The sequence below is a fragment of the Oncorhynchus gorbuscha genome, linkage group LG25, assembly GCF_021184085.1.
Source record: "Oncorhynchus gorbuscha isolate QuinsamMale2020 ecotype Even-year linkage group LG25, OgorEven_v1.0, whole genome shotgun sequence".
Taxonomy (NCBI): Eukaryota; Metazoa; Chordata; class Actinopteri; order Salmoniformes; family Salmonidae; genus Oncorhynchus; species Oncorhynchus gorbuscha.
Genome location: NC_060197.1, coordinates 32053602 through 32067381, shown reverse-complemented (window position 1 = coordinate 32067381; position 13780 = coordinate 32053602). Strand labels below are relative to the sequence as shown.

Sequence of the window (13780 nt, the reverse complement as noted above, 5' to 3'; positions counted from 1 at the left end):
AAACTGTTTTCAACGTTTTAACATTTTTATTTTTATGAAATTCACTGAGGAGGATGGTCCTCCCCTTGCTCTCCTGAGGAGCCTCCAAGTATGTAAACTGGCTCATGGTTAATACATTTCAGGTATGTCACAATATATAGCCCTGTGACATGCTGAATTTGGCCGTTCTGTTAATAACTGAATAAAAACATGTACATTGTATGCTGTCAGTGAATATAATATAGCATCGTATAGGACCTTCTTAACTGAGAGAATGTGTCACAAGGGTGGAGAAGATGTGTGTGTGTGTGTGTGTGTGTGTGTGTGTGTGTGTGTGTGTGTGTGTGTGTGTGTGTGTGTGTGTGTGTGTGTGTGTGTGTGTGTGTGTGTGTGTGTGTGTGTGTGTGTGTGTGTGTGTGTGTGTGTGTGTGTGTGTGTGTGTGTGTGTGTGTGTGTGTGTGTGTGTGTGGACAGCTGTCAAGACAGACTCACTCCCCTGATGGCTATAGCTCATTAAAGAAGGACATGGTGAGTTCCAGCTAACTACCAAGCCTGTACCTCATGAGTATGTCTCAGCCGTAGCCCAAAACATATCCCTTGGCACCTCCACATCATTTGTAACTCCGCTGTTGTCCAGTGTATTGTTTTCAGTGTCAGTATCCAAACATGTTATTTCTCAGGCAGGTCTAATAGTTTCTGCCCATCGCTTATTATTGGAGAGTGGTATTGTAGAAAGGCTACACTATAAATGTTGCAAAAAAATTGTGACGAGCATTTATGCCAATATGATACGATCATGTTTAAATCTAAACCTTACTGTCTGTGTAGGATACAAAATATTGTGTATGATAGTGCGGAAGAGCCAGCCTTTATATGCAGAGACTCAAACTTGAGATCTACACACTCAAATCAGGTTTACAATAAGTTAGCAGTCTACCCTGAGAGCATTGATCAGAATGGCAAATCATGTCATTTTAAACATTATTTACAACAATCTACCCAAGGTACTCTGATGTTGGATGTAGTTGAGTATTGTTGCTCTGAAAGCAGATACATATTGGTGAGTTGAAGTGAGGTGAGTATCGATTGCAGTGTTGGGGAAGCTACTCTGAAATTATAGTTGACCAAACTACCAATTACGTCACAGAAGTTAAGCTACTCTTAATAAAATAATAGTTTACTTAACTAAAGCTACTTTGAAAAAGTAGTTCACTACATCCAAGATACTGAAAATGATCATATCTGAATCTGAAATGTCAGACTGCAAATTGCAAGAACACATCACACTAGACTCAGATGTTAACAGAGGGCAGATGTTAACAGGAACCAGATGTTAACAGGAGTCAGATGTTAACAGGGGTCAGATGTCAGATGTTAACAGGAGTCAGATGTCAGATGTTAACAGGAGTCAGATGTTAACAAAGTCAGATGTTAACAGGAGTCAGATGTCAGATGTTAACAGGAGTCAGATGTCAGATGTTAACAGGAGTCAGATGTCAGATGTTAACAGGGGTCAGATATCAGATGTTAACAGGAACCAGATGTTAACAAAGTCAGATGTTAACAGGAGTCAGATGTCAGATGTTAACAGGAATCAGATGTTAACAAAGTCAGATGTTAACAGGAATCAGATGTTAACAAAGTCAGATGTTAACAGGAGTCAGAAGTCAGATGTTAACAGGAGTCAGATGTCAGATGTTAACAGGAGTCAGATGTCAGATGTTAACAGGAGTCAGATGTCAGATGTTAACAGGAATCAGATGTTAACAAAGTCAGATGTTAACAGGAGTCAGATGTCAGATGTTAACAGGAGTCAGATTTAAGATGTTAACAGGAGTCAGGTGTTAACAAAGTCAGATGTTAACAGGAGTCAGATGTCAGATGTTAACAGGAATCAGATGTTAACAAAGTCAGATGTTAACAGGAGTCAGATGTCAGATGTTAACAGGAGTCAGATTTAAGATGTTAACAGGAGTCAGGTGTTAACAGAATGTGTTATTTAGCCTATTAAATACAAAAAAAACATGTTTCAAGTGAGAATTTGGTCTGATACCGAAAAAGAAAGGGAATTCTTGCCCACTTCATCCGCATTTTATTTTTTATTAGCCCAAAAATGTGTGTGTAGTTCCAGTAGTTAGCTACACCGCTATATGGCATTAGTAGCTACACCGCTATATGGCAACAACAAAAAAAGAAATTAACTACTGAAAACACTACCAAGATATTCATTCATTTAGATATTCATTTCTCTACTCCCCAACAGGGGTCGATTTGAGATTGCTTTCTAAAGGTAATGGGACTCCATTGAGTGCAAAGAAGTTTCATCATGTCTTTGACATTACAACTGGCATCAATGGCCTTGAAGTCTCCAGCTTTCAGTGTTGTTGGCAAGATGGTAGATGCCGAGAGTGGGTATAGTAGTTTTGGACATGTTCTTTCTGTGTAATATCTACGAAACATGCAGGGCTGGAATGGCCAAGTTGGATAAAGATGCCTGTTTGTTCAGTTCGCTGTATCTTCCATTTGCTTTCCGTTACTCTTTTTTTTGTATCGGCATTAACACAGTATACATGATCACCCCCCCCCCCCCCCAAAAAAAAAAAACGAAGAAGTAGATTGTGCTAATTTACTGGCACATTGAACAATGGTGCATGCTGTAGTTTAAGAACAAGGGTGAGCTCTAAAAACAATGATGTGATATCTGAATTCCTCCATCTTTATGCACCTTCACCATTGGTTGGGAACTTTTAAGAAATGGTGTTTCCAAAGTGAAATTCCCAGTATCCTGATATCTCATCTCTAATCTTATATTAACATCATATTCTTGTTTTGGTAAGATCCCTAGCAGTTTTTAAAGAATTACACTTATTTTCTCTCTTTCTTGTCTTTTCATGTTACAGTGCTTGAACCTGGATAAGTTTGAGGCTGCCGACAGTGAGAGACATCTCATGACTAGAGCCTTGGAGCTACTAGAGAGCAATAGGTACTGGGCTGGTATCGTTTTCGAAGACCTCAACCCTGCCGCCAGCCACCCCCCCCCTTACGTTAAGTACAAGATCCGCATGGACATTGATAAGGGGGAGCGTACGAATAAGATCAAAGAAAGGTAGGCCCAATGCACAGCCTCTGCGCCCTCACCATGTTTTAGTGCTAATGAGAAAACATTGGACAACATGGCCCGTATTCATAAAGCGTCTTAGAGGAGTGCTGATCCAGGATCAGGTCCCCCGTGTCCATGGAATGTAATTCAATAGGATCTAAAGGCTAAATTGATGCTACACTCTTTGAAAAAGGTGCTATCTAGAACCTAAAAGGGTTCTTCAGCTGTCTCCATAGCATAACCCTTTGAATAACCCTTGTTTGTTCCAAGTTCCAAGTAGAACCCTTTTTCATCCACAGAGGATTCTACATGGAACCCAAAATGGTTATACCTGGAAACAAAAATGGGTTTTTACCTAGAACTAAAATGGGTTCTCCTATGGGGACAGCCGAATAACCATTTTGAAACCCTTTTTTCTAAGAGTGTAGAGCAGCGCTCCTACTCTGAGACACATTTTGAATACAGGCCCTGATGTTGCTGAGACACATTATGAATACAGGCCCTGATGGTCCTGAGACATTATGAATACAGGCCCTGATGTTGCTAAAACACATTATGAATACAGGCTGTGATGTTGCTGAGACACATTATGGATACAGGCCCTCATGTTGCTTAGCCAATTTTTTCAACTGACATGTCAATTTTTACCAGACAATTGTAGTAGTATCTGATGCAAAACAGACATTTTATTGCATAGTTTCTGTCCTATGTCTCAGGCGATTTATAATAAGCATGTAGTGCCCCAAAAATTATGAATCCATGTTACTCATGGGACAAATGTCATGACCCATGACATAAATATTAGTGTAACGTTTGTCTGTTTCATCCATGATGTTTTCAAACCCAGCTTTCTCTTAGGCTGCATTTACGCGGAAGCCCAATTCTGATCATTTTTTCCACTAATTGGACTTTTGACCAATTACATCAGATAGTTTCACACCAGCTCTTGTTCAGAGCTGATTTGATTGGTAAAAAATGTCAAAATTGGGTTCCCTGTGTAAACAGCCTTAGACAATGATCGTTGTGTTATGTGTGTCCTTTCAATTTAAAGGGGATGGTCTCCTGGGGCCCGTAGCAACTCCTTTAACGACCTGCGCTATATATGGGGAGGCTTCGCCTATCTGCAGGACATGATGGACCATGGCATAATACGGGCACACACAAACAAATCCCAGCCGCTCGGCGTGTTTGCCCAGCAAATGCCATATCCCTGCTATGTGGATGATGTGTGAGTACAAAAGCTGTTATCGGTCTGTCCCGTGATCAGAGAGGCAAGAAGGCATTACCGCAATAAAAATCCACTCACTTGGGGACTTGCCACTCACCGCTACCACAGGCTAGAGTAATGGGCTTATCTGTCACTTAGCCCGCACAAATTTCCCTGTGGAAACTCTTCCGAAGCAATCTCTCATGTTGTCTTCCGTCCCTGGATACTGCTGTCTGCTGCATCCACAACTCTGGGAGGTAGAGAGAGAGGAGAGAAGTGTTAATATTCAAATTCAAACTTGAAAGTTTGATGCCCTTCATGAGTTTTTTAATTATGAATTGTGTCAAAACTGGGGGAAAACAAACTTGTTGCAAGATGGAGATACAACAAGACAGAGCTAAAGAAATCTCAGCTATTGATTTAGTCCGACCACATGCAGACCATGTCCTGAGCATTGGAGACCTGAATGCTTGATGTATCTTTAAATTATTCAGGCTACATTCTTATGTTCCCTCCCTTTTCATTCAATATCACATTTCCTCCTTAAGAAACTACCCAATTCCCTCATGAAACCACACACAAAGTCCATCATATGTAGAGATTGATAGGGACCATTGTATTCTGTGTGAATCAGGTATTCATCAGTGTTACTGTTCTAAAGCACAATGGATAGGTGTATTTCGCCAAGGGAGATAGACTGCACTATAGCGCTCAATCTTAGGCAGTTAAGATTTCCTCGGAGGCAGGGAAATTACTCCAATCTACACGGCTTTATCATTTCCAATAATATACTCAGAGCTCAATGATGTCATCGGGGGACAGATCATTTCAAAGGAGATCAAAGTCCACTAGTGCAACAAAGTAGGTCCCAAATGCCACCCTATTCCCTATATAGTGCACTACTTTTGACCGGAGACATATGGCCCACTTGCAACAAAGCCACAATGTTTCAGGAGACAGACCCATATTTCCCCCGTTGGAAGTCACTGTCCCTGATTTAATTAAAAAAACAATACTCTATACGGCATCAGAGCATATTGCATAACAACCTTCGTTGGAATGTACAGTAGCCTTACTATGATACAGACATACAGTATTAGGACCAGGGCTAGAGGGAGTAGTGACAAGAGTCAAGAGGTCAAAAATCGAAACTCAAATTGTATTTGTCACACGCGACGAATACAGCAGCTATAGACCTTACCGTGAAATTCTTACTTACAAGTCCTTAACCAACAGTGCAGTTCAAGAAATATAGTTAATAAAATATGTATAAAATAAACAAAAGTAAAAAAATATCTAATCAATCAAAAAGTAACACAAGAAATGTACATAACAATAACGAGGCTATATACAGGGGGTACCGGTACTGACTCAGTGTGCTGGGGTACAAGTTAAACTAGGTGATTTGTAAAGTGACTTTGCACAGATAATAAACAGCGAGTAGCAGGAGTGTAAAACAAGCAGGGTGGGCATTTGATTAGTTGTTCAGCAGTCTTATGGCTTGGGAGTAGAAGCTGTTAAGGGGCCTTTTGGTCCTAGATTTGGCAAAAGGGTACTGCTTGCAGTGCGGTAGCAGAGAGAACCATCTATGACGGATGATGAGTCTTTAACAATTTTTGGGGGCTTCCTCTGACACCGCCTGGTATAGAGGTCCTGGATGTCAGGAAGCTTGGCCCCAGTGATGTATTGGTCGTACGCCCTACTCTGTGTAGCACCTTACAGTCAGATGCCGAGCAGTTGCCATACCAGGCGGTGATGCAACCGGTCAGGATGCTCTCTACGGTGCAGCTTTTAGAGGATCTGGGGACCCATGCCAAATCTTTTCAGTCTCCTGAGGGGGAATAGGCTTTGTCGTGCCCTCTTCACAACTGTCTTGGTGTGTTTGGGCAATGATAGCTCGTTGGTGATGTGGGGATGATCCCCAACCCTGAGAGCGTTGCAGATGTGCTGTTGCCTACCCTTACCACCTGGGGGCGGCCTGTTAGGTGGTAAGGATCCAGTTGCAGAGGGAGGTGTTTAGTCCCAGCGTCCTTAGCTTAATGATGAGCTTTGTGGACACTATGGTGTTGAACGCTGAGCTTTAGTCATTGAACAGAATTCTCACATAGGTGTTCCTTTTGTCCACGTGGGAAAGAGCAGGGTGGAGTGCGATTGAGATTGCATCATCTGTGTATCTGTTGGGGTGGCATGCGAATTGGAGAGCGTCTAGGGTTTCTGGCATGATGTTGTTGATGTGAGCCATGACCAGCCTTTCAAAGTACTTCATGGCTACCAACGTGAGTGCTACGGGGCGGTAATCATTTAGGCAGGTTACCTTCGCTTTCTTGGGCACAGGAACTATGTTGTTCTGTTTGAAATGTGAGGGTGTAACAGACTCGGCCAGGGAGAGTTTGAAAATGTCGGTGAAGACACTTGTCAGTTGGTCCGCGCATGCTTTGAGGGCCCGTCCTGGTAATCCATCTGGCGCCGCGTCTTGTTGACCTGTTTAAAGGTCTTGCTCACATCGGCTACGGAAAGCATGAGTATGGTACAGTTGTATATCAGACCTGGGTACCAAATAGTATTCGCTTTCTGTTAAATACTTTATCTGTGCTTTATCAACCTAGCCCGATGCAAAGCAACCCCTGAATTAGTCACATAACTACCAACCCTTCCCACCTGATACTCCAGTCAGGCTCAATCAAGCTCAAAGTATTCATATCCAATCCTTTTTGAACCCAGGTCTGGTTAGAAGTGTGGTGTTCTTTTTAATTATGGCGAGTTACTCCACATGGTTGCCTTGGAAACATAAAGACCGCATCAGTGCTAGTCTTTCTGCACATTGGCATAGTTGGTAATGTCTTTATTGATTTGGCATCAACATCTGGACTAGCAATTGGATCTTCATGAAAAACATGTATTTTCTTAGCCGATAATCAGCTTGTTTCATTGTATAGCTCTTGGCAGGTAGCACAAACCACATAACATTCTGATGTCTCTTCCACAAATGTAATATATAGCCTACTAAGCCTATACTATGAACAAAGTATTATATAGCTAACACGATCAAAGAAAATAGAACATGTATTAGTTATTTGCAGTTGTTGTGCACATTATAAAAAAGGAGAGGAGCTACCTTTATACTGTGATGATTATGGGAGAGAGGGCAACTCACACATACAGTATCCATTGTGCTTTGCTGTAGGCCTGTATTTTTAAGAATGGTCCCCTCACAGCACAGTGAAAAGCATCCATTTCCTGTTCATTATTTTCCAGGGAATGTTGCAAACGAGCTCAAATGAGACAATCAAAGCACTTATATCCTAATGCCTGTGTTCCCTCTCCGTGAAACATAGGACTAATAATCACTGAAAATGAATGGGGCCCATAAAACACTGCAATACCCCCCGGTCCCTCCGCCATTTACTCTTTCGCTTGCTTAGCCATTTGGGCATTTCCGTAAATTATTAACCCTTGAAAACTGTTATTTCATTCATGAATAATTGAGAGAGGAATTGCAGAAAAAGGGAAGATGCAGGGAAGCATGACAGACAGGACCTTTCAGGGTAATTATTGTGATCTGGAAATGGGGAAAAGTGGGAAGAGCTGCATTGTGCATCCAGATGTTCCTGTTTGTAATCTGCTGTAAACACTTTTTAGTTTAGAAAAATACCAAAAAGCCTAATCTGACTTTAAAATGTAATTTAAAAAGCAGAGAATTCTCCAATAATTTTTAGACAACCCCCATTAACAATTTAATGTTGTGCACTTCACCTAGGCAGAGCGAAGCAAATGCAATATATGGATTAATGTTATCAATTGTATATGTCTGAAGTTCAATGTAACCTCTGACAGTTTCTCATAGCTGTATGTAAAGTCCTTTATCAAAGCTGTATTTTGTGTAATGCCCTTTAAATTGCTAATAACACACTTTCACTTTACCTGCATATTTTAGATACAAAGAGGCAGCCCAAAAATGCTTTTATGAACAGTACTTGCAATATTTCTTTGATTTACAATGTATTGTTCCATTTGCCATGTTATAAAAGACCAGCCTTGCACTTTCCTTTTAACATCAAGCTTTGCACTTCAATCATTGCAACTCTTTCTCAAGGATACTCTTATTCAGGAAATAATACATTCCCACTGGGCACACCACGCCAATGGACAATTGGGTAATATTTGGTTGAGACGTTGATCAGTAACATTGCTTCCTATATTCACCCACAAAAAGCTAAATGCCCTATGTGTTGTCACTATGCCTTCAGCCATCTAAAAGCAGAATCAACATGAGGACTTAATCCTGTGGTTGAAATTTCACCCTCCAATTAACAGTCTACATTAAAATATGTTTTTTCCCCCCGCAAATTCAGTGTATTTCAAAAGTAAATTACTCTTCACAATACGTTGACAAATTATGTTGAAATGACATTGATTCAATCAGTTTGTGCAGAGTGAGTTTTCTTTCTCTTACGGATTCCTATAATATATTATCTGACAGGGAATGACCTATTGACCCCGTGAGACCACTGTTTCCAGGTTCACCCTCTCCCCTTCCTCATGGTCTCTCTCTCCCACTTCAGTACCTATTTACAGTACAAGGTAAACTGATACAGAACTGTTAGTCCTTCAACAAGAGCGGCCTCTTTTACATTTTAAATTGGAGATAAACAAACTGTATTAGCTCTATGCTTTTGCCGAATTCACACGCCAACCATGAGATGAAGGCTGAGGATAAGAACTCGTGCTGCTCGGTCTTTAGGGGCGAGATAAGACTTATAAAATGGCAGTTCGAAATCAGAGAATCTGTTTGTAACTCAAGCCTGTTCCATATCAATAGTTGTATAACAATGCCAACTTGATAGTATTGAATCAAAACTTACTTACAATAACATGTACATTCGTTGGTATTGCACAGGACAGGTTCCCATGAGGCTTTTGAAATTAGTGTATACAAAACAGGCATAGGAAATGAGTATTGTGACTCCATGCAAACATGAAAATGTATGTATTATCTGCAATACAAGTGACAGATCAACATCAATTTTTCCTTTTATGTAACTAGGCAAGTCAGTTAAGAACAATGATATTGCCCTTTTGTGCCTACATTCAAAAAAAATAAAATACAACATTTAGTTTTAAATAGAAGATACTCTGGATAAATGTCAAAGATTCACCACCATAAATGTTTGCAGCGGCAGTCTAAATTATCTCTGAAACATTCCCACTAATTTTGGGAAGATTTGACCACCCCCAACCTAGTAAATTTGCTAGAAATATGGTGAGGACATATTTAACATAATTACTCAATTCTCTGGGGCTTCTCTGCTCCCCATATCACTTGATTTACTAAAACCCCAAGTCTCTTGACTCTCCTTAAATTAGGTCATGGCTGCGATGTAACTCGAGCCCTGTAACATGCACCTAGTAGGACTTGTATTACTTAAGCACCCTCAAATCGATCAGCAATGTATTATTCAGGAGCATCTGGTGGTAAGGTTGTCAATGTCAAACGTGGTATGCATGACTGATCTACTCTAGAGTGACTAGTCTGTGACGAGTCGACAAGGAGTTAATGGTCGCAGGCTGGACGCCATTAAAGCGGCAATCTGGGATTGGTACATACATTTTTTTAACACTTTGGTGTTGTTTCAATTCCAGATTGCCCCATTAAAGAAATGTTACGATAGAACCAGGACTATGTAATAAAATGATTACTATTCAATCTGATGCAACTGTTAGTTGAGACAAGATTACATTGTATGAAATCTTTTAGGTTTTTAAAACTTACTTAAGCTCGTAAGCAGACCTGAGAAAGTGATGACATTAATATTTTAATTCAAATTGGTGTCGTCGCATCTTGTGGATTACAAAGCTTCCTGTGAAAGTGATATATTCCACAAGAGAACAGGCAGTGACCTCAAAGAACAGGCTCTCCCATTCAAGCTCTCGCATTACTGCATTTTCTCTCCGTCCCATTGGGCACAATAGCTGTCTCTACATTGGGAGGTAGAGGACATGGTACACCATAACTCATTTGGCCTTTAACAAATTTCAAAATCCATTTAACAAATCATTCACTCAAAAGTTTGCAGAGAAATTAGCCCAATGTAAATAACCTGGAAATGTACTTTGATTAACTATTCATGTTCAATGGCTTGAAAGTGGGATATCGTTTGGCCTATTATGGCATAGTCCCTTTGTTCTGTCTGCCTAACAGTGATAAACTGCTGCTTCATTGGCGTTCTAAGGATTGTATTTATGGTCGGTAAGCATTATTGATATGTGAAATCTACACATTTTCAAATGCTCAGTTCATTTGAAATACCTTCTTCACTGTCTAATAGAGAAACAGAAGCACTATTATATTGGTGTACAATATATTGACATGGCATTTTGGTGACATTATGAAGCTTGTTTAATATCATCTTATTGTATTGAAACATCAAATGATCCATCATCCTGAGCATGACGGACGGTTCTAACTGGTTGGATAGAGCTGACGCTCAAGGTTTATGAAGGTTAGCCCAATGTAAAATATATAGCTGGACCTATAAACCCGTTGGAGCCTTGATTAAAAAAACCCTAGAGTGTGTTTATTCTAATGGATCATCCATTGGGACAATGACATTTACCACATAGACAACTTATTTTTTCTCTCTCCTTCTTCTAAGGGGCAACGGTCAGTTCAACGGATGAAAAAGGAGGAGTGTTCAGACAAAGTGTTATCCAAAACTGTGTTGAATTTATTCAAATGACTAAAAAGGACATTTGAACAATATAATAATGGTTGCCAAGGCTCCCTGTTCAGTACATTATCATGCTTAGCTATGAAAGTAAGACGAGCTAAACAACGTGTGAAATACTAGAACATTAAATCAAGCTGATTTCTAGATACGCATGGATTTGAAGACAAAAGGACGGGATTGCGCTAGAAGATTGATTTTGTTTTTGTTAATGGTGCAAAATGCCCCGTTCAACCCATCTCTGAAAGCCTGATTGTGAGAGTTCTGTCTTTACATAAGGAATGGGGCTTATACAACAGATTATCAATAAATAATGCATTAGCTCCCATCTGGCTGCATTGCCTTCCCTTATCAAAGCCTGGGTTTGTCGATATTCCCAGCTTCGCTGTTTCCTGACCTCTTCGATTGCCACCCTTGCCTTCCCTTTGCACCCACCAGCTTCATCTAGAGTATTGGAAACATGCTTCCCATGTTCCTAGTGCTGCCGTTCATGTACACCGTCTGCATGACCATCAAGGGCCTCATCCTGGAGAAGGCTGAAGGAACTCATAATGGTACCTTTTGGGTTGCCTGGTTCATCAAGAACTGTGTCCTGCTCTCGGTCCCATGCGCAATCATAAGGTCAGTTCTGAAAATGTAGACAACAAAGAAGCAAGGTTTCAAATGTCAAAGCACAATATCACTTGGTTACTAAACTAAACTGGTGTGGGGTAACAGAGACCAGTTGTTAGCTAACATTGATTGTCCTTGAGCTTTTATACAGTATATTGTTTTCTGATAGTCATAGTTAGTGTGTTAGTGTGCACAGTAATAAACTAGAAGATTACTTGGCAAATTAGATAAACTTTTTTTATTTTTTATTTTGACCCTCTTTTCTCTCCAATTTCGTGGTATCCAATTGTAGTTACTATCATGTCTCATCACTACAACCCCTGTATGGGCTCGGGAGAGACGAAGGTCGAAAGCCATGCGTCCTCCGAAACACAACCCAACCAAGCCGCACTGCTTCTTAACACAGCACGCATCCAACCCGGAAGCCATGGACCTCCCGGTCGCGGCCGGCTGCGACAGAGCCTGGGCGCGAACCCAGAGTCTCTGGTGGCACAGCCCTACACCACTGCGCCACCTGGGAGGCCCAAATTAGAGAGAATTTTCCTGAAGATTGATCAACACACATCCGTGTTGGTGTAAACGCATTACAGGAAATGTACACTACTGGTCAAAAGTTTTAGAGCACCTACTCATTCAAGGGTTTTTCTTAATTTTTTAAATATATTTAGATTTGTTCAACACTTTTTTGGTAACTACATGATTCCATATGTGTTATTTCATAGTGTTGATGTCAAAATAAGTGTCAAAATAAAGCAACCTTTGAATGAGTTATTTTGACTGGTAGTGTATAGTAATGCAATTTGTTTAAGGAGAGGTACACACTACAGGCACAGAGCCGTTTAAATATATAATAACGCAATATTGTTTAAAGAGAAGTACAGAGAAAACAAATATTATTTTAAAGAGGTGCACAATAGTTTTTCCATACTAGATCTTAAAGATACTTGATTTGTAAAGTGATTGTGTTTTGATCTTTGGATGTCTTGCTCCTGCTAATTGCGGGACAACTAATACCAACAACAAATCGAATCAGGCATGATGTTGATTATCTCAATTTCCACTATCATGCATATTTATTAAGCATGGCACTACAATTGTAATTTCCCTCCATTAAAATCAAGTTTGGATGTGTGTAAAACCTCCAATAGTCTGCTTTGTTTTAATATTATATGCCCATGGGTAGAAATTATGGTGCTTGTAAATGTATTTATAACAAGTTTTTGTTTTGTTAAAATGTGATTAGAATTATTTGTTCTCTTTTCAGGCCTGATCAATAATGAATTTAATATTACTTATTGACAATGTTTGTCAGGTCCATGCCCAGCCATAATGCAATTTACAGTAAGCCTAGCCTCTATCTCAGTGTGAATGCTATTGAAACCATGAAATTACTTATAGCAATGTGGACTGCAAATGGGTTCAAATTAACGTATTTAGCAAAGATAGGTCTACATTTTGTTATTTTGTTTCTGTAAGCCATTTAACAAACTAACATTGGAATTGGAGTTGATTCCAAGCAATTCAATAAAATATGGTAAATACACAACTTGAAGAAACCCCATATTTCGCCACGGAGCATGTTCTGATTCGCCAGTAAGAGGCCACGCCTCGACCCACCCACAGCTTTTTCCTTCATCAAAACCCAGGCTTTCGTGCTAACGACAGCAAGTGGGACAATAATTGTGATTGTGAAAATAGCTAAATATTTCTGACACCCCTGAACCTATAGCGCTACTGACCTGCATTTAGGCTTAGATTTACCGTTGCGTTAGGCTGTTGCTCGGTAGCTTAAATGTACTTTATGTCACTCTTCTGTGTCATCGAACTTGCCACATGCAATTTAATGGCGTATCTGTTCAATTGATCCCCTGTCTGTGGACTAATGTGCATCTAAGCTAAATTGAAGAATATTTATTCCAATGAGACGGGCATTTTGTTTGCTCATCATCACCACGCATTTCTTTGCATCGTTATCTGCCTCTTAAAGGTATGGTGTCCTTTTCAGGCTCCTAATTCATATTCACGGTTACATGACAAAGAAAATGATTATTCTTAATTTAGATCAGCTAATCCATTTTTTGCAGTTTAATTGGAAAATTCACATAGTAAATAAAACAGCTCTGGGCTAAATGTAATTTCGCCGTCACCCTAATGTGT

General features: G+C 40.0%; 1 protein-coding gene across 1 annotated transcript in view; it reads left to right on the top strand.

Moving 5' to 3' along the window:
- LOC124014229 (phospholipid-transporting ATPase ABCA1-like) overlaps nucleotides 1-13780 on the top strand; it is a 290281-nt gene that overhangs the window by 87621 nt on the left and 188880 nt on the right. The window contains exons 13-14 of the mRNA XM_046329029.1: nucleotides 2880-3085; nucleotides 4131-4307. Coding sequence (XP_046184985.1) covers nucleotides 2880-3085; nucleotides 4131-4307 — 383 coding nt within the window. The remainder of the gene's footprint in view (nucleotides 1-2879; nucleotides 3086-4130; nucleotides 4308-13780) is intronic.